This window comes from Bactrocera neohumeralis, unplaced genomic scaffold, assembly GCF_024586455.1.
Source record: "Bactrocera neohumeralis isolate Rockhampton unplaced genomic scaffold, APGP_CSIRO_Bneo_wtdbg2-racon-allhic-juicebox.fasta_v2 cluster09, whole genome shotgun sequence".
Classification (NCBI taxonomy): Eukaryota; Metazoa; Arthropoda; class Insecta; order Diptera; family Tephritidae; genus Bactrocera; species Bactrocera neohumeralis.
In genome coordinates, this window is record NW_026089622.1 from 30,670,445 (window position 1) to 30,693,001 (window position 22,557).

The 22,557-nt window shown below is 40.6% G+C and overlaps 1 protein-coding gene across 7 annotated transcripts in view; it reads right to left on the bottom strand.

Moving 5' to 3' along the window:
* The window catches only part of LOC126764065 (inositol polyphosphate-5-phosphatase A), a 721,948-nt gene that overhangs the window by 584,910 nt on the left and 114,481 nt on the right, over positions 1-22,557 (bottom strand). For 3 of the 7 annotated variants that reach the window (XM_050481828.1, XM_050481827.1, XM_050481829.1), the window contains one exon: positions 12,816-12,977. The exons of 2 other annotated variants lie outside the window; for them this stretch is intronic. In XM_050481828.1, the coding sequence (XP_050337785.1) occupies positions 12,816-12,977 (162 nt within the window). Of the gene's footprint in view, positions 1-12,815; positions 12,978-13,102; positions 13,302-22,557 lie in introns of all 7 variants that reach the window. 2 more of the 7 variants (XM_050481826.1, XM_050481831.1) reach the window with 2 other exon arrangements.

The following is a 22,557-nucleotide window of genomic DNA, read 5'->3' on the forward strand; positions in this document are numbered from 1 at the left end:
AGTGGAGGTCTTCCTCTTCTTCTGCTTCCCCCGGCGGGTACTGCGTTTAACACTTTCAGAGCTGGAGTGTTTTCGTCCATCCGGACAACATGACTTAGCCAGCGTAGCCGCTATCTTTTAATTCGCTGAACTAAGTCAATGTCATCGTATATCTCGTACAGCTCATCGTTCCATCGAATGCGATATTCGCCGTGGCCAATGCGCAAAGGACTGTGGCAACCCCAAAGTAAAGTGGCAACCCCAAATGCAACTCTGCAAAAAGCATAGATATGGCAACCTAAAAACTGGATAAGCTGTCAGCTTGACGAACCTCCATTTTTCCTTCTTCTAGGCGAATCATCCCGACTGCTAGCACGCTTCATCATTTTCGCTCTTTATTTCATTTTCATTTTCAATCATCAACTTTGTATCAGTTTTTTATATTTTAATAAATCTAAAATTATTGTGGACATCCCACATATTGGTGACCCCGACGTGATCGAAAAATGACGGAAGAAGAAGCGGTAAACCAGGTAATACAAAATTTGCAGCATCGGGGCCAATTTGCAGAGGACATCCAAGCCCGCAACGTGGAAGTGGCCAAAGTTTCCATCAGGATCCCACCATTCTGTCACGCAAAGCCAGAACTGTGGATAGCGCAGGTCGAGTAACAATCCATCGCTGCAGGTATAACGAGCGACAAAACAAAGTACCACACCGTCGTGGCCGCGATCGAAAGCAACGTGCTAGCCCAAATAAGCGACATAATTCTTAATCCACCGAACAGTGAACTGTACACCACGCTAAAAAATCGAATAATAACACAATTCGCGGACTCGGAGCAAAAACGTGTAAAAAAGCTACAGCAGGAACAAGAGCTTGGTGATATGCGTCCATCACAGCTCTTGCGCGAAATGCGAAGTCTAGCCGGCACTACTACTACTAAAGTCCATTTGGATGAGTCGGCTACCTCCGAACATGCGACTAATAATTTCCATTAGCAACGAACCGCTCGTCGACAAAGTTTCCCTGCTCGCGGACAAAATATGTGAGGTTAGTGACACCCCACACGTACACGTGGTCGAAACTCCAGATACAGCAACACGCAATAAATCCAGCATCGAGCAGCAGCTAGCCGAAATCACGAAAGAGATAGCCTCAATAAAGGCGAACATAAACCGTCGGCCTAGAAGTCGCAGCAGAAGCCGTCCTCCGTCACCTTCCGGTATGCAAAACAACAATTCGAATGGCTTGTGCTGGTACCATCACAAATTTGGTAACGATGCCAAAAAATGTCGTAGCCCTTGCGTGAAAAAAAGTTAAACTAACTAGTCTGTCGTCAATGGCGGTCGACGACAGGCTCAACGACAAAAACCGCCGCTTAATCGTTCGAGACAAAAAATCCGCAATAAACTTCCTCATCGACACGGGAACTGCAGTCAGCGTAATTCCACCGACGCAACAACAACGTAGATGCCCGGACCTCTACGCAGCAAACAAGTCCACCATAAAAACTTACGGCGAAAAAACTATGTTCCTCAATCTGGGTCTACGCCGCCAGTATTCCTAGAATTTCATCATTGCCCATGTGTCACAAGCCATCATCGGAGCTGATTTTCTATCGCATTTCAACTTAGCAGTCAACCCACGACTACGCAAACTCATCGACGACGTCACAAACACCAGCAAACTGTGTTCAATATCAACAAATAAAAAGTTTCCAATTTATCTTACACCAAAGATTATCAGCCGTTCTACGATTTATTGAGGAAATTCGAAGACATCACGATGGAAAAGTCTTCAGTCAAAACACCACAACACTTTGTCACGTACCATATCGTCTCTAAAGGACCACCAGTCTTCTCTAAACCGAGACGCTTATCTCCCGAGAAGTTAGAAGCCGCAAAAGCCGAGATACAACTCTTGCTGAACCTGTCGTCCATCGCGCAGCCCATGGGCAATCCCGCTGCACATGACAAAGAAGAAAAACGGCGAGTGGAGGCCTTGTGGGGATTTCAGGCGACTAAACGTCGTCACCGAGCCTGACAGGTACCCCCTGCCACACCTGCACGATATCACTCATTCCCTGCATGGTTGCAAAATTTTTTCCACACTTGATCTGCGTCGGGTCTACCACCAGATTCCTGTGGAGCCGAACGACATACCAAAGACTGCAATTACAACGCCATTCGGCATGTTTGAATTTCCGTTCATGTGCTTTGGTTTGAGAAATGCCAGTCAAACGTTCCAAAGATTCATGGATCACATCTACCGTGAATACGACTTCGCCTGGCCATACCTCGATGATATTTTGATATCATATCGAAGGATATGAATCAACATTGTCATCATCTACAGTTAGTATTTAAAAAGCTACGCGATTACGGCCTTGTTATCAACCGTTCGAAATGCACACTTGGTCAGCCGCAAGTTGAATTTTTAGGATTAAAAATAAACAGTAGTGGAATCGTGAACTATTAGCGGCATACAAAGCAGTCAAATATTTTCAACATATGCTAGAAGAAAGAGAATTTTTCATCCTCACCGACCTCAAGCCATTGCTGTACGTGTTCCAGCAGAAGCTTGAAAAGGCATCTCCGCGTCAAATGCGTCATTCGGAATTTATCGCACAATTCACAACAGAGCACCGTTATCGACATTCACGTTACCAGAGCAACGATTTGACCACATAAATAGGGTTATCGATACTGTTTGACAATAGTCGATCGTTATTCCCGATGGTTAGAGGCACTCCCGCTCGAAGACATGACGACAGAGACCATTGCTTTCAATTTCTACACGCACTGGATCGCTAGATTTGGAGTACCGAGTAGAGTAACAACGGATCAAGGTTGACAATTTGCATCTACACTATTCCGAGAACTTTCCAGACTTTTAGGCATCAAGCACCCACGTACCACTGCGTATCACCCCGCGTCAAACGGAATTATAGAGCGATGGCACAGATCATTAAAAGCAGCGATAAAATGACACATGACAGACAACTGGGTCGAAGTTCTCCCACTCATTCTTCTAGGTTTTCGTTCCTCATGGAGAGATGATTTAAAAGCGACACCCGCAGAGATGGTTTATGGAAATACACTTCGATTACCTGGCCAATTCTTTGCCGAAAAACATACGCACAATGCCAACGAAGGTGAATTCGTCGAAAATTTACGAATACGCATGCAGTCACTAACTACAAACAACTCAGCGCACGTACATACCATTCGTAGAAAAGAACTTACACTCAACACCATCAGTCTTCGTGCGAAACGACTCAACTCGTCCACCTCTTCAACCACCATACGAGGGACCATTTCCCGTAGTCGAACGCGGCGACAAATTTTTCAAAGTCAAAAACCGAGGGAAGGACGTAAACATTACCATCGACCGGTTAAAAGCAGCTTTCGTCGCCGAAGATTACCAAACCCCGTCGAATAAACAGTTCAACACAAAGAGCACCAAACAAAATCTGTTCGTGGAGTACGCTTTCGTCTTCCCGATAGGGGGGAGTGATGTGGTTTGGGGTTAGTAATGTGGCAACCCCAAAGTAATGTGACAACCCCAAAGTAATGTGGCAACCCCAGATGCAACTCTGCAAAAAGCATAGATATGGCAACCCAAAAACTGGATAAGCTGTCAGCTTGACGAACCGCCATTTTTCCTTCTTCTTGGCGCATCATCCCGACTGCTAGCACGCTTCATCATTTTCGCTCTCCATTTCAGTTTTATACTCTCGCAACAAAGTTGCTAAGGAGAGTATTATAGTTTTGTTCACATAACGGTTGTTTGTAAGTCCTAAAACTAAAAGAGTCAGATATAGGGTTATATATACCAAAGTGATCAGGGTGACGAGTAGAGTTGAAATCCGGATGTCTGTCTGCCTGTCCGTCCGTCCGTCTGTCCGTCCGTCCGTGAAAGCTGTAACTTGGCTAAATATTGAGATGTCATGATGAAACTTGGTACACGTATTTCTTGACTCCATAAGAAGGTTAAGTAGATGGGCAAAATCGGCCCACTGCCACGCCCACAAAATGGCGGAAACCGAAAACCTATATACATTTCAAAAATGGAAGAAATCGGATAATAACCTCGGCCACCTCCCATACAAAGGTTATGTTGAAAATCACTAAAAGTGCGTTAACCGACTAACAAAAAACGTCATAAACACTAAATTTTACGGAAGAAATGGCAGAAGGAAGCTGCACCCAGGCTTTTTTTAAAAATTGAAAATGGGCGTGGCGTCGCCCACTTATCAACTACTCGACCGATTTCAATGAAATTCGGTATGTGATATTTTCTTAACACCCTGATGACATGTACAAAATATGTATGAAATCAGTTCACAACCACGCCTTCTTCCAATATAACGCTATTTTGAATTGCATCTGATGCCTTCTCTGTATAATATATACATTAGGAACCAATGATGATAGCGGAATAAAACTTTACACAAATACGGTATTTGAAAAATATGTAAATGACGGATAATGAAATCTCGATTATCACTTTATCGTGCGAGTATAAAATGTTCGGTGACACCCGAACTTAGCCCTTCCTTACTTGTCAATAATCAACTTTGTTTCAGTTTTTTATATTTTAATAAATCTAAAATTATTGTGGACATCCCACAGGACTATAAATCTTTCGCAGAACCTTTCTCTCGAAAACTCTCAACGTCGACTCATCGGTTGCTGTCATCGTCCAAGCCTCTGCACCATATAGCAGGACGGGAATTATGAACGACTTATAGAGTTTGGCTTTTGTTCGTCGAGAGAGGACTTTACTTTTCAGTTGCCTACTCAGTCCGAAGTACCACCGACTTCAATGCGTGATTGACCGCTAGAGGTAGTAACCATCGTTGGTACCTGATATTTGGCAGGTTTGGCGTATTAAAGTTCCGCACTTCGCCTTTTGAGGCTTCCCCCTACTTAAAAATAATACACATGTGCGTACACATATAAATATACATTCATACACATATGTGTACACAAAACAGGAAATTAAAAATAAGCGCACGTTTGATTCGCTTTTAGTAGAGGAAATAATAAAATTATAACTAAAAATTTGGAAATTTGTCACGACATGGGGCAGGTATTTGCAAATAAATTTTTGTTTAAATGAAATTGTACTTATCCATTTTTTTAAATTTAGTATCCACTTGGATCGTCCGGAATTCCGGTAAGTCTTAAGACAAAATCACTATTCACTATTCACTGATTTCACTATAAAAAACTAGGATTATTCCGCGAAAAATTCAGGAGCGCAAAAAACACTTATACTTCACTCAACACTGTGATCAGCTGGTCTCCGTTTTCGTTTTTTTCGTTTTGCTTTTGGTTTAAGCATTGCCAATCCTTCATAATAATTAGGTTTTAGCGGCAGGGTCTGAACGTACTCATTTCTCACTGAGGTATGGCCTCTGAGAATGGTAGGTATGAGGCGTACACCAGAGAATCATTTTCGGAGGAATTCTAAAATTTTGAGAACGGCCCCTAACAGCAGAAATGAGGAATCCACCGCTGCTGCATCAACATTTAATGATGAAACTGCTGACCGGGTAAGCAAAAAAGAAGAGAAATCACTAAGTAATAAACCTCCAACTATTTTAGCAAACTGGGTTGCAAAATAAAAGAGTTGGAAAATATGACGGCTGGTCAAAGGCACGTAAACCAGGCTATGCCCGATTTACTGAGTAGCATAAAGAGCCACACAGCTTTTTCATATTTTTAAAGAGATGTATATCTCAAAGATTCTGCGAGAAGCATCGGGAGAACTACCCGGAGGGTGCGTCGTATGCTGACATCCTCCGGAAGATAAAAAGCGACAGGGATCTTGAAGAGTTGGGATCAAATGTGACCTACATACGAAAACCATGAAAGGAGACCTATTGATTGAGCTAAAAAATCAGGCGGAGAAGAGAGCCCAATCATTCCAAAACGTCTTAGAGGGAGCGGTGGGTGAAATGGCGCTGATACAGCCAAAAACCCTAAAGAAATCTGCGAGGCGCTAAAAAAGAGTGTGGGATCCAAAACCCGGAGAAATCAAGCGTCAGAAGTATGAAAAAATCCGTAGTGGCCCACAGATAGCTCTTGTATGCCTACGTGCTCAGGATGCTAAAACTGCACTAAGTTGGGCAAAATTAAGAAAGGGTGGTCGATCTGTCGCCTTCGAGAATACTCGCCTATTTCCAAATGCTATAAGTTTTTCCACCTGGGTCACATGGCGCGTAACTGCTGCAGTTTGACAGACTTCTCAATGCACACGTTATGTAACCACGGGGCATTTAGCAAAGCTATGCATCAACGTTTCGAACTGCATGCTCTGCAAAGGGAAACACTCAGTATTGAGCATGTCTTGCCCCAAGTACCTGGAGATGATGAAGTATCTAAGAAAATGAGAATAATACAGTTAAACTTAAATCATTGCGCAGCAGCACAGGATTTGCTAGATCAGACACTTACAGAAGAGAACATTCTTTCGCCATACTAAGTGAGCAATACTCCCAGCGTCCGGAAAGCACATGGATTGCAGACAAAACCGGCAAGGCGGCAATATGGTCCTGCAAAGGACTACTTTTCAAGACCAGCTCCAGAGAAGCTCATAACTGTTTCTCATAGGCGAATATACAGGGGATATATTTTGTAAGTTTCTATGCTCGTCCCAGCGCAGCAATTACAGAATTTGAAGATTTCCTCTCAAGACTGTCTTTAGAAAACAGAGGCAAAACTCCAATTGTAATAGCGGGAGATTTTAATGCATGGTCGACTGCATAGAGCAGCAGATATACAAACCATCACGGGCGCCTAATTCAAAAAGGAAACAAAAGATCCATAATTGACATTATGTTCGCAAATGATTCACTCAGCAGGCACATTAAGTGGACAGTGTCAAATACATACACAAGTAGTGATCAAATTGCGATTATAGCTCAAATTTCGTGCACCCCAGAGCCGGAACTCCTCAGCAGAAACACTTCCCGAAAGCGAAGCTGGAAGTAACAGGAGTTCGATGCAGACCTTTTTGAGCTAGTGTGGAGTGCATCAAGAGCACCAGATGACGAAGCCGCTCATCTGGTATCTACTGTGCGAAAGAAACTGGTCGAAGTATGCGATGTGACAATGCGTTGAACACATCACAACAAGCGGCGCCTGGTATATTGGTGAAATGAGGAAATTGCCACTCTGAAAAAGCTTCGTGACTCAGCTAGACGGCGTCTGCAGCGTAACCACAATGAAACGAACGAAAATCCACTTAGAGAAGAATTTAAAAGTCACAAGAAGCTCCTGAAGGCGGAAATTACCCGGAGCAAAAAATCATGTTTTGAGAAGCTATGTGAAAAAGCAAACATTAAAAATTAGCAGCAACAACCTAAAGATGCATGTTTTATGGAAAAAGTCGTCGAAACATTATTCACGAAAAACGATCAGATTTCCTATACCAAGCAACGAAACGAACCTGAGTGACCCTCGTTAGTCACGGAAGAAGAGTTATTGGCCATAGCAAAGAAAATCAAGAACACCAAAGCGCCTGAGTTGAATGGGATACTCAACAGGGTCCTGAATAAAGCTTTAAGCTCAAAACCTCAACTATTCGCTAAAATGTACAACGCGTGCATATAGGAAGAGTTTTTCCCCGACGCGTGGAAAGTACAGCGATCGGTTCTGCTCCCAAAACCAAAGAAACCGCCTGAAGAACCTTCATCGTACCGACCTTTGTGTATGCTCGAAACAATGGGTAATGTGTACGAAAGTATTATACGAAGCCTTTGGAGTTAGCTATCCAGAAAGCCGCGGATTATCAGACAGACAATACGGCTTTATAAAAAAAGAGATCCACTATTGACGCACTACTAGAAGTTGTTGATACTGCGAAATGTGCAGTAAGTAGCAAAAGATGGAAAGGGGGCACAAAAAAGTACTGCGCGCTGATTACCCTGATACAAAATCATCACAGAACATGCCTGCTTCAAAGCATATTTGAAACGATTCGGACACGAAAATAAAGATACATGTGATTATTACGGAGGCTATACCGTCGAAAATGTGGTACACACATTCTTCTACTGGCCAAAATATAATTATGAGAGGCAACATTTGAAAAATGCGTTGGGTATAGACCTAACGCCCGATAAGTTGGTAAACCAAATGGTCGAATCAGTAGAGAAGTGGAAAGCTGCTTGCGAAGTTGCAACCAGAGTTATGAAATCCCAACGTGCCAGCGAACAGCGCCGGAAAAGAGAGCTGTTAAATTTAACGAACAACTACGACTATCATTGACGTGACGGGAAAGGTTGGCGACGAACAATGTACGAGGGGAGTTATCAGACCAAAAGAGGTGGGCCCAAGTAAATGCAACTTTAAACTGAATGCATTTTGACCATCACGCACGCATGAGTGTCACTCAACCATCCTTCCGACGTAATACTAAGTTCGGTTTAAAATACCACACTATCATGGGGTTCAGGCATTCGATGCTTCCTTCTCGCAAAAAAAAACAAACAAAAAACACATGCGAACATATGAAAATATGTCACCCACACAAACAACGTACTTTGTTCTACAGAAACACCAATTGCCTCAAATATCATCAGCGGCGTCACAAGTCAATATGGCAGCCAAATGGTCGAAGCCCGTAAATGGTCGTAGTAAATCTTACAAAAAAAACACAGTTTCATTATTGAACGCTAGCGCACTTTCAACAAGCTAACTTGGTTCATTTTTAAAAGCATCTCCTCGAGCATGCCTCTGCCAACAAGCGTGTTTTTGCGACGATGGTAAAAGCTTAAAATCATAAATTGAACAATTTTCTGATGATGAGAAATGAAAACTGGCAACCCCGCAAACTCGCAAAACACGGAAATAAGTGACAAAAATGGCTACATAGTTCTTGTCGACTTAAACTATTTGACTTAAACTATTAAAAAGCATCTCCTTGAACATGCCTCTGCCAATAAGCGTCTTTTTGCGACGATGGTAAAAGCTAAAAATCATAAATTGAACAATTTTCTGATGATGAGAAATGAAAACTGGCAACCCCGCAAACTCGCAAAACACAGAAATAAGTGACAAAAATGACAACATATTTCTTGTTGACTTAAACTATTTGTCGTTTCTAAAATATATTTCCGTGGCTCAAATTCAGCATCGATTTGTGTGCAAGCTCATACATACACATACATATTTACAATGGTTTGTCGGCAAAGCTGTTAGAGCGGCAATGGAAGAGGAGACCATTAGCGATTGTTCGCTTATTTTTTCTGCACAGCTCGGTATTCTACCAACAACACAATGTTGTGACGCTTTGTCGTCGCGTTGGGCCGTCGATACGTTGACTCTTCGACAAAACGTGAGCTTCGGCAATTGGTTGTCCGGGTCAACGCAGATTTCACATGAAGCAATGAGTGTGCATGTACTATATACATACAATACATATGTATGTAGTATGTAGATATGAGTGTACATATTTACATTCATACACACATATGTGGCATGTAGACAATTTTGCAAACATCATGCGTATGAAATTGAATTTAATTCAAGCGTAATTTTTTTTACTACGAATTACAGACCATTCTATTCAGATGAAATATCCTAATTTTATTGATTTTTATTTTATTTTTTATTTGAAACTTAACAATATCAAAATGTTTATAAAATTAAAAAAATGTTTAAAAAAATTAAATATTGAATAATGCCGAATTAAAAAACTACAAAATTACATTGAAAATGCGAATTTCTCTTATGACTTATTGATTAAGATAAGTCATTTCATTTCACACGCCTTTTTTTATACTAAAAATAATGACTTAACAAGCACTAAAAATACATTTTTAAAGCTACTACTAGAACTCAAACAATGGGGATTGAGATCTGGAGCCACCCTTGCTTATGAAAAGTGCAAAATTTTGCACATCTGTCGAAAACAAGGCTGCCCCGCAATTGATATCAATGTTGAGCTCACTAACATTCAAAATGTAAAAAACTTAAAAATATTAGGCATTGTTTGATTCTAAATATTCTTTCAAAGAGCACTGTCAGCATTTAAGAAAAAATCTAGCTACCAGGCTTAATATTATTAAATACATATCATAAAAAAACCTTTGTGTACATACTAACACTTTAATTAATATAACAAGATCAATGATGCTATCAAAAATAGATTATGGACTCCCTATTTACGGGTGGTGCGCTAACACACATATAAAACTTTTGCAAGCGCCATACCATACAGCGGCTCGACGTAGTTTGAACGCTTTCCCCACTTCAACAGTTAAATGTATGTTAGCAGAAGCAGGTCTCCCCTCCATTGTTGAAAGGCGCGACCTCGCTACGTGGAGACTGATCCCAAAGTTTATTAATACCTGAAATAAAACGCTATTCAACATATTCCGTCTCGATGCATCCCACAAACGCAACTACTCCACCAAATCTACTATTCGTAGGTGCATATCCTATTGCAAAGAATTAGAGATTCAATTACCCTTAATGGGCAATCAAATTTATAAGCAAGTGCCTTGGTCGCTACCATAATCTTCTGTATCCGAGCTTTTACACACCTACCCTAAAGCACACACCAGTAACGAATGCTTTAAACAACTATTCATTGAGCACTTTAACAGTAGGCAGATGATCAACTGGATCCCCATATTTACAGATGGATCAAAAACTGACCACAGTACAACGTTTGGTGTAGTGCACCAAAATGGAACACTCATAACAGCCGGTTAGCTCCCATTGCACTGTTCTATTTATACAGCAGAAGCAGTCGCGGTACTACAAGCCGCAGAATTTGCAACTAAAAACAAAGGGCAGTTCGTTATTTGCACAGATAGTATATCTGTAGTCTCAGCAATTAAAAATATTTACCACGATAACTCTATTATCAACTGAATTAGGGACAGACTTATAAAATACAAAAAGAAACTCCAAATCTTTAGGGTTCCTGGGCATAAGGGCATCCCAGGCAACGAGTTTGCCGATGAAGCGGCCAAAAACGGAGTCTCATCACCATGTCTAACTTTTAATGCATCGCCGAGCAACGATTTACAGAAGATGATAAATAGACACCTCCGTAACAAACAAATTGCGGACTGGTCCCATTATCAGCATCCTTATTCCACCATTAATCGTGAATGTGCTAAAGCGCTTTACCCAGCGGATTTGTCAAAGAACGAAATTACCTATTTCACTCGACTGAGGCTCGGGCACACAGTGATCACGCATGGCCACATTCTTCAATGTGAGACTCCACCTGTATGCCCGCATTGTCCAAACCGCCTAACTGTCCAACACATCCTCGACTATTGCCCAAACCTATCGGCGTTTCGAGCAAAGAATTTTGGTACTAATGTACTGTCAACTCTACTAAATGAAATTAACATCGGAAACGTTAAAAAAGTAATAAAATATATCAACGATATTAATCTGAGCAGCAAAATTTAAACCAATTTTAACCAAATAAAAAATATTACAATATCAATATGTTAAATTCGGAATATAAGAACAGCATTCGTATATAAGAAAAAAAAAAAAACATTGTAAACATTTAATCGCACCGTAGGCCCTGGTAGCTAGTGTGTATTTACTCAAGTTAGTTTAATATTTCATGTTACTCTAATAAATAATAATAATAATAGAAAATCGTTCGATTTCTCTTAATGTTTTATCGTCTACTCCAATAGCTAATTTAAAGCGTTCATAGGTCGCAATGCATTCGAGGACAATCAGTCACCAAAACGTCCGATTTCCGCACAACTGACTCACCCTCCAAGTTAAATACAACGCAATTTCTTTACTAAAGGTTCGTATACAGCTCTCTAGTAATTGCTCAAGAAAAAATATAAATTATTTCTTCAAGTAATTTTGACAGCTGCTAACGCATTGTGAATGATCGACATTAGAAGAGCAAGAGAGAATAAATAATGAAAATAAACTTTGTGTGTAATATGTATGTATGCATTTGTGTAATAACATAAATATTTTCATTGCGATTTAAGAAATGTTGTTGATGATTGGTCAGTTTTATACAACATTTCAAAAGTAACTATGCTTCATAATAGTGGTTTTAACTATGTTGGGATGAATTTAACGATTACTTTGAATTTCTTTCAAGAAAGAATTGTTGATTTCATGTTTCTTCGCAAAACCCGTTTTGCCATATTCGCATTTTATTGAAAAAAGTATTTAAAATTAGTACTAGATTTCTTTAGAGCTGCATACTAGCACAAGTAAATTTATCGCAGGAAAGTTTCTTGACCGTTTCTTAAGCGTTTTTTATATGAAGTTTTTACATTTCTTGAGAGCTGGATACTAAGCTTAACACAACAGAATTAGACCCGAACGAAATATGTGATGACATTACCCACCATAACAACTACGATAATGCAAGTCAAATAAGCTTGACACTACTTTTTTTTAGACTAGCGCCGTCTTCCCTGCCTTATTACAGTAGAAACAAGGCGTGCAGGCACAGTAGATTTTGTGATTGATATAGGATCTAATAAGAATTATATTCAATCAACTAGGATTAGAAACCCAATTTTGAACGAAAAGCCCTTTACGGTAAAATCAGTTGCCGAGACAATTAAAATTAGCCATCACATCTTTGTAGACATTTTTGGACCAGCAGTAAGAAAAAAGCTCTTCATATTACCAACTCTAACAATTAAAAGCAATCATTCATACCGATAAAACTTTAATGACAATTTGCCAAAATATAAATATAACGTTAAAACAGCGAATATCACACGAAATTAATAATGTGGCAATCGATATTATACATCTCACACTACAACAACAAACAAAATTAATAATATTATTAAGTGCCCAAACCTTTTCGCCGGTCCTGATGGAAAACTCACCTACACCACTCTCGTAAAAGGTGAACCCTTGAAAAGAAGTATCGAAAAGCCACATTCCAAAGAGTACTAGATGATATCCTTCGTCAACATATAGGAGTAAGATGCTACGTAAAGACGACGTAAAAATTTTCGGCTAAAACAAAGAAGAACACTTTAAAAATATAGAACTAGTATTTCTAACCTTAGAAAATGCAAACATGAAAATCCAACTAGACAAATGTACAATTGCAAAGGAAGAAGGAAGAACCATGCACACACCTTTCGTAAGCCCAAATGTTGGGTCAAAATGCGATAAATCGATGTTTTGGAGAAGTTCAATTCCATTTCCATGAATTTGAATGATGATTTCTGCTGATTTACGCACAGTTTCGATGGAATTTCCAGTGATCACGGATTTTGATTGGCCCACGTGGTGATCGTAATCTATGTCCTCACGACCACTTTAAAAACGTTGAAACTAAAAGTTTAATCAATTTTAAAATAAAATTTAATATTGGCTCTTTGTTCGAAGTTCATTTTCGCACCGATAACACAAACATACTGACACTAAAAACGCAAAAACTTCACTTCCAATCTATAGCACTAGTCGACATATATGTAGATGGCGCCACCAGGGGCGCTAGATTCAAAAAGTCCTATTTAGTTTAGAAAACTCCTTGTAGAACTTACGTTATACGTTATCAGCTCAAATGTGATAAAAACTAATCCCGAAAAAGTAGAAGCGGTAGCTAAATTTCTATTCCCATAAACTCTCAAAGAATTAAAGTCCTTCCTAGGTATGTCAGGTTACTACCGACGATTTATCCAGGATTACGCGTAAATAGCTAGACCATTAACAGCACTACAAAGACAACATGACCGGCTTATGTCTCCAAACGGACCTCGCAGAAAATAGAAATAGAATTAGACAACGGAGCCTTAGAAGCATTCAATAAAATAAAAAAAAAAAAACACTTTAGTATCCACGGATATAGTCTTAGCGCATCCAAATTTCGAGAAAGATTTTGAACTACCGACCGTCCTATCGCAAGTCGGTAGAGCAATCACTTTCATTTCGAGAACTTTAAGCAAAGCCTAAGAGCACTATGCTACCAACGAGAAAGAAACGCTTTCTATAATATGGTCACTTATCTCACTTAGAAATTACCTTTACAGTTTCAAAAAAATAATTAACGCTTTCTATATTATGGTCACTTAATTCACTTAGAAATTACCTCTACGGTTCCAAAAAAAATAAAAATTATCACCGATTATCAACCCCTTACCTATGCCCTAAGGCATAAGAATACCAACAGTAAAATGAAGCGATGGATAGCCATTTTAGAAGAATATAACTACGAACTAACTTACAAACCTGGTAAAATAAACGTAGTTGCTGACGCCCTTTCAAGAATACCGAAACAAATAAATTCACTCACACCTTCGAATCATAGCGATGAAAGCTCAAGTCATAATTTAGTCCCTTGTACAAAAATTCCAATTAATGTTTTCAAAAACCAATCTTTTTCAAGCTTGACGATATATCTTCATATCAATTCAAAATAATTTTCCCAACTGTTCATAGACATATAATTACAGAACCAGAGTACAATGAACAGTTATTGATTTCTTATATGAAACGATACCTTAACCCAGAGGTGGACATATTAGCCCTCAGTGGCATTTTGTATCGTTCGGACACGCGTGCACATTTTGAGGGCTAGATGAGGGAATCATCGCGGGCAAACATGAAAACGGGATTGAGAGCAACGTATTTTACCACTCCTTGTTTACAAATGCTCATGTACATTAGTAGTTGCACTGTGGGTAACAATTGTAAAAGTGCCTAACAATTTTAAGTTTCTTTATAACTACCATAAATTTATAAAATGTAAGAAAAAAAATAAAAATTTCGGAAGATGTTCTTTGGTTAAAGTTCCAGCTGCTTCCAAATTAATTAATTATTTTTTTTTTTAAGCCAAGGTGTCGAGGTACCCGTGCCGAGGGCTGAATGGTCAGCGGGGGGTAATAAATAGCTGATCGCGAACGGTCCCCTCCGATGCCCGGGCGAGGTCGGAGGTATAAGAGCCTTCTCTCCGCATACCGGCTCTGCGGAGGAGTGACCAACCCTTTCCGGCTTAGTCGTGCGACCAAAATGAACGGAAACAATAACGCAACAACAACCAAATTGACGACAACAGCGACGACTTAGGACATGAATTACAGAAATCCCATTACGGAATCCGAAGAGGACGAATTACTCGCCTCCAGCCAGAAAACGAGTAAGAGTACTGCCGGACATACCAACCAAAGTAAACCGGTAGATACAGCAGTGAAAACAGCAGATTTAAGGGAGGAAGCGTCCACCTCCAAAGCTGGCGGCTAAAGGAGAAAACAAAAATAAGCGCAAGAAATCCCAGAATCAGCTGAGGAAAAACCTGTACCAGAGGGCAGTCTTCATACTAGGGAAGATAGCCAAAGGCTAGGCAGCCGGTACCCCAGTTGATGAGGCAGAAACAAAGCGCCTTAAAACAATAGTAGAGGAATATGAAAGCTACCTAAAAAGGAAGTAATCAGAACTTCTAGAAGAGAGCAAACAAGAGAGCACTTCACAAAAAAGGAATCGCTCTATCACAGAAATACCAGAAACTCTGCCCAAAAAACCTAGGCGGAGTGAAGGTGAACACAGCAGCACAACAACGGCAAGGCCTTTCTGCGATGTAGCCAGGGATAGCCTGCAGGTGGCCATCACAGATGGAAATTCCTCCTCTCCGAGCACAATACAGGAGAGATGGGTGGAGATCGACGTCAGATTGTCGAGTATGGTGCTAAGCTTTGTACTCGACAATCTTGCGGGTCCTAACCCAGAGTTTGACCCTCTGAGACCTCCAGGGGCTACAGGGTCATCAAGTGCGCGGACCAAGCCTCGCTAAATTTCCTGACGGATAGTGTTGCTAAAATCAGCAACGCCTTTGTAGGCCTCCAATTGAGGCTTATACCCGCCAGGGATATTCCGAAGAGACCTCGTGCTCGCATTTGGCTAACCCCCCTAGAGGAGCCAGCCGAAATACTCCTGAGGTGCATCACGCTGCAGAACAAATCTATACCTGGTATAGATGAGTGGCAGCTGATCAAGGAGGAAAAAATCTTCCAAGGCGACAAAGAGGCTGACGAAGACGACACGGAATAGATCGACGACGCCAGCCAGTTGCTAAGGAGCTGCTAAACAGCAGCAACTATAACCTTTTTTACGCACGGAACAAAGATAAAAATAGGGCTTGCATTCTTATCAATAGAAGTATAAATGCATTTCTTTGTCCTAATTACAGCACAGCAGATATCATAGTGGTAAAGGTGGAACAGAAGGAAAAGCCCTTCTTCTTGGTCTCGGCCTACTTGGCCCACGGCGAAGACATACCACCGGCCCCGCTCACCAGACTTATAGAGGAGAACAGGAAGGAAGATGTCCTAATAGGGTGTAATGCAAACGCAAAGCACACCGTATGGTGTAGCTCTGAGTATATGCAACAAAGGAGATAAGCCAACCTTTATTTTCCCAAGCTCTGATAGGTTTCCGAGGTGGGATGAAGTACTGGATCCCACGCTATCAACAGACACAGAAGTAGAGAAGTTGGAAAAAGTCTTAACCACAACTTTCAATAAATCCACTAAGCTAACAGTTCTGAAAAAGAGAAAGTCTCTTCCTTGGTGGAACAGTGAACTCAAGAATTTGAGAACACAGCTAAGGAAAGCTTTCAATGAGAGTTTTAGAACCAAAATCTGGCAGCCATATAAAGATATTATGAAAAGATACAAAAAAGCAGTCAAGAAAGCTAAAAACGACTCATGGTGATCTTTCTGCACATCGATAGAAAGTTGCAGAGAAACCGCTAGCCTGAGCAAAATGCTATCCAAAGATCATATTAATACTGCCTACATTAGGGCGGAGGGCAAAAGAGTCTCTGGAGGTACTAAATACAACGCACTTCCCCGGGAGTCAGCAAACACTTTCAACGAGGGTTCAACCAGAACCCCCGTTAAACGCAGCTGATTATCGAAGCCAAATAGTAGACAAAAGCAAAATCAAATATGCCATAAATAGTTTTGCACCATTTAGAGCGGCAGGTCCTGACGGGATTATGCCCATAATGTTGCAAAAGCTGGTAGAACCAATGGTTCAAAGACATGAAAATATATACAAAGCTAGCATTCTATTATCCTACATCCCAAGAAGTAGGAAAAGAAGTAAAGTTGTGTTCCTTCCAAAACCTGGCAGAAGTACACACGAAAATGCCAAGGACTATAGACCTATAAGCCTTACCTCCTTTATGCTGAAGGTATTGGAAAGACTAATAGATCTACACATAAGAACAATAATGGCGGAGAAGTTATCGAAATCCCAACATGCGTACATAAAGGGCCGATCAACCGAAACTGCCCTTCACGAGGTGATAAGTGTAATTGAAAAATCACTACACCACAAACAATACAACATGGCTGCTTTTCTAGACATAGAGGGCGCCTTCAATAACATAGAAGTAAATGCGATAATTAACTCTCTGGCACATGGTGGCATAGATGACACTGTGTGCAGATGGATACTATCGATGCTTGAGAATAGGAAGATTATAGCTTCAAACGGCGCTGCAACACAAACAGGCTATGTGAGTAGAGGGACGCCTCAAGGAGGGGTCCTCTCTCCGCTCCTATGGGTTGTAGCGCTGAACGAAATACTCCTCCAACTAAACGGTGGAGGAGTGAAAGCAGTGGCGTATGCAGACGATATAGTGTTGTTGGTATCAGGCATGTTTCCTTCAACAGTCAGCGAGATTATGGAAAGAGCACTTCGAAGGTTAAACTTATGGGCTAAAAACAATGGACTAGGAGTTAACCCGAACAAAACAGAACTGATGCTATTCACAAGCAGAACCAAAATACCTCAGTTTCAACTTCCGGTACTAAACGGTACAACACTCACTCTATCCCCCACAGCTAAATATTTGGGGGTGGAGATTCACACCAAACTATCCTGAAAAATAAATATAGAAAAAAGAATAAACAAAGCATACATGGCCTACTATACTTATAAGAGAATCGTCAACAAGAATTGGGGCCTCAAACCAAGTATAATCATGTGGATGTATACGGCTGTCATAAGACCTATACTTATATAAGGAGCTCTGGTATGGTGCCCACCGCTAAACAAACAATACTACATTAAAAAACTAAATGGAATACAAAGAGCAGCATGTGTTACTGGTGCAATCAGGTCATGTCCGACTGATGCGCTCAAAGTGATCCTGCATCAACTACCAATGGACATTTTTATTCACAAAACAGCAGCTATTGCGGCGATAAGAATAAAAGAATTAGGAGGTTGAAATCAGCAGAACTACGGACATAGTGTAATCCTAAACAAGCTCACCATTAGTAAATCAGACTACAATCTCCCAAAGCGGGATTTCAATAGACACTTCCAAGTGATGATACCATCTAGACGAAAATGGAGAAGAGGTTCAATAGGAGAGGATACCATCTCAGTTTATACCGACGGGTCCAAGATATACTTCGGAGTAGGCACGGGGGTATTCTCCGCTGATCTAGGCATATCTCTCTCTATACGTCTACCGAACTCGGCTAGCACCTTCCAAGCAGAAGTACTAGGCATAGAAAAAGCCTGCGAAGTTCTATTAGAAAACCACGGGAATAAACATAAAGCAACTTTACGGATAGCCAGGGGGCGCTCCTGGTCTTGTCTTCCACCCATGACATATTCCAGCATAATTGACAACTGCAAGAGAGCACTAAGCTCAATAAAAGACAAGCTCCAACTAGAATTAATCTGGGTTTCCGGCCACAGGAACATTTTCGGTAACGAAAAAGCAGGCGAGTTGGCAAAGGCAGGAGCTTTCCTCAACGAATCCGAGGCGGAGCTAATACCAAGACCGCTAGGATCGATCAAAGGAGAGATCAATAGACAATTTCAACAAGTTGCAAATAGCCGGTGGAAAAAAATTACAAAATGCGTCATAACTAAACAATTATGGCTAACATATGACAGGAAAAGAACCAAGGACTTATTAAATAGGTCAAGAAAAAGCATCTACAGAGTAACAGCTACCACAACAGGGCACTGGCCATTTGGGGAACATGCGTCCAAAATGGGTGTGCCCTACAACGACATCTGCCGTGGCTGCGGAGTAGCAGGGAACAAGGAAACAATTTTCCACTTTCTCTGCGAATGCCCAGCTCTAGCACAGATCCGACACAAAACACTTGGAATTCATCAAGCACCAAACCTTGAATGGATTTCCACTAAAAGCATATCAGACATAAGTATTATAGTTTCATCGAAACCTCAAAATGGTTTGAGAAAGAAGGTGAAACGTAATAGCAGATACAGGAGGTTCTACGAATAGTGTATCAAAATGGCACATCAAGTGCTAATTGAGCCCGATAGGGCTGCACTCCTACCTTCCTACCTAGCATAACTTACATAATTTTTTCCTTAAAGTAATTAGAATTTCTCACTATACAAATAAATAAAAACAAATATTAATGCTAAACTTTAAAACCTGCAAAATATTTTTACCTCTTTTTGTTCACACAACTATACAATTCCGATATGAAGTGAATTTCCGCTCTTTAATTTGTGTACAATGTCAGTATTGCCGCAACCATTCTGCGATTACATCAAGCTTCGAGGGAAGGCCGTTGATTTTTTCGCCACTTTTTATGCTCTTCCTTCCGTAAACTAATCTTCCCCTCATCTAGACCTCGTTCGAGCTTTGCTAACTTTCCGGGCTAAAAATTTTCGTTTCACTGCCTTAACCCATCTGTTTTAAATGGAATTCATACAGAAAAAAGGATAATAGGTATGATAAAAAATATTTATCCTACTCAAAATTAATTGAAGATATTAGTAACGAACAAGAACAGGAGAACGTCATACTAAAAGAACATCGAAGAGCACATAAGAAATCGACTGAAAATAAAACACAATTTCTCGAAACAAAATATTTTCCCGGTATGTTAAATAAAATAAAAATAATAATACGGGAGACATTCCAATCAACCGAAAAATGCAGAAACTCCATCACCAACATATCCAGGACACACAGTCCATATCGATATATTTTTGACAGAAGGAAAAATAGTTATGAGAACTTTAGATAAATTTACAAAATATGCAATAACAAAAAGCCTAAATAGCAGAGCAACAGAAGACGTCTGAAGACCCCTAAGATACATAATATTTTTTCGGAGTACCAAAATTAAAAGTTATTGACAATGAGGCATCTTTAAACTCAGCCTCCTGAAAATTTATGATATAAGACGAGTTAGGAATAGAAGTTTACTCTACTTCTCCATACGAAAACCAAGCTAACGGACCAATTAAAGCTGCCCCCGCCGCGACGTCAAAATGGTACTTGGAAACTTTAACGCCAGGGTGGACAAATAAGGTATCTTTGGAACAACAGTCAGTAAATTCAGCATCAACGAGGAAACATCCGCCAATGGGTTGAAGCTTATCGACTTCGTCGGCTCCCGAAATATGGGTATCTGTGGTACTAGACTGCCTACCTCGCAACATTGCCATCGACCACAATACATGCGGGATGGGAACACCAGGTGAAGTCGAACCCGATTCCCCAATCGATGACGATGGACAGACGTTTCGTTGCCCGACCATGAAGAAGTTCGAATAGCAATTACCCGTCTCAAGAACAACAAAGCGCCGGAGGCAGATGGATTGCCGGCCGAGCTATTCAAACGCGGCGGCGAAGAACTGTAAGGAGCATGCATCAGCTTCTTTGTAAAATATGGTCGGACGAAAGCATGCCCAACGATTGGAATTTAAGTCTGCTCCGTCCAATCCACAAAACGGGAGATCCAAAATATTGCGTGGGATAGTTCTCGAAAGCATCGAATATTATCAAGCGTATTATGTGAAAGATTAAGGCCCACCGTCAATAAACTGATTCGACCTTATCAGTGTGGCTTTAGACCTGGAAAATCAACAACCGACCAGATTATCACCATGCGCCAAATCTTGGAAAAGACTCGCGAAAGAAGAATCCACACACACCACCTCTTCGTCGATTTCGAAGCTGCTTTCGACAGCACGAAAAGTATCTACCTTTATGCCGCGATGTCTGAATTTGGTATCTCCGCAAAACTAATACTGCTGTGTAAACTGATGTTGAGCAACACCAAAAGCTCCGTCAGGATGGGGAACGACCTCTCCGAGCCGTTCGATACCAAACGAGGTTTTAGACAAGGCGACTCCCTACCGTGCGACTTCTTCAATCTGCTGCTGGAAAAAATAATTCGAGCTGCAGAGCTTAATCGAGCAGGTACAATCTTTTATAAGAGTGTACAGCTGCTGGCGTATGCCGATGATATTGATATCAGATAGTTTCGAATATTTGGGAACCAACATGAACTCCACCAACAATGTCAGCCTGGAAATCCAACGCGGGATAATTCTTGCCAACAGGTGCTACTTCGGACTGAGTAGGCAATTGAAAAGTAAAGTCCTCTCTCGACGAACAAAAGCTAAACTACATAAGTCGCTCATAATTCCCGGCCTGCTATATGGTGCAGAGGCTTGGACGATGACATCAACTGATGAGTCGACGTTAAGAGTTTTCGAGAGAAAAGTTCTGGGAAGGATTTATGGTCTTTTGCGCATTGGCCACGGCGAATATCGCATACGATGGAACGATGAGCTGTACGAGATATACGACACTGACATAGTTCAGGGAATTAAAAGACAGCGTCTACGCTGGCTAGGTCATGTTGTCCGGATGGACGAAAACACTCCAGCTCTGAAAGTATTCGACGCAGTACTCGCCGGGGGAAGCAGAAGAAGAGGAAGACCTCCACTCCGTTGGAAGGACCAAGTGGAGAAGGAACTGGCTTCGCTTGAAATATCCAATTGACGCCACGTAGCGAAAAGAAGAAACGACTGGCGCGAGTTAACGTAGCCTCGCTCCGAGTCACACACACACTCACGTATATCTTATCTGTTAATATACAAGTTAATAGTTGCCACCAGATGATTAATAACACGCTGTTTTGAATGGTGAAGTTGAACTCGACTTTCTTTATTAAACACATTTCTTTTATACAGAATTTGCTTATTTACTATAAACCTACATATTTACGAGTTCTTACTTACTAGTACTTATTTCTACATACTCTATAATGATAACATAAGCAATAATTATAGCAAAACAGCAAACCTCAGTTTGGTCGAGAAACGGCTTAGATTGCGGCGGCACGGCTTCCGTTCTGGTTTAGTGCCGAGGAAATGTGCTGTTGTTGTAAATTTTGGAAATTAACTTTATTGAACAATGATATTGTATATTTACAGAATATTGCTGAATTGAGTAATATCGGTATATTTTGCTAGCTACAACTACTTTGTTGTTGTACATTTTGTTAGCTATGCTAGCTGTGATAACTCCTCCCTTCTTAAGCATCAGAGTCTCACTGATTAAGAATTATTGGCTACTGAAAGCTATGGGTAATCTATTGTTGGTGGGATAAGAAATGAATTTCTGGTTTTTGGTTTGAGTATGATATATAAGACTAATGATAGTGTTACTGCAACTAGAATTGCTAAGAAGCTTGAGCTAATTGAAATAATGTTTTTTGATCTTATTCGTTCTAGTTCATTTACATTATTTAAATGTAGTTTATGTAAATAGTTTAAGTCTAATTTAATT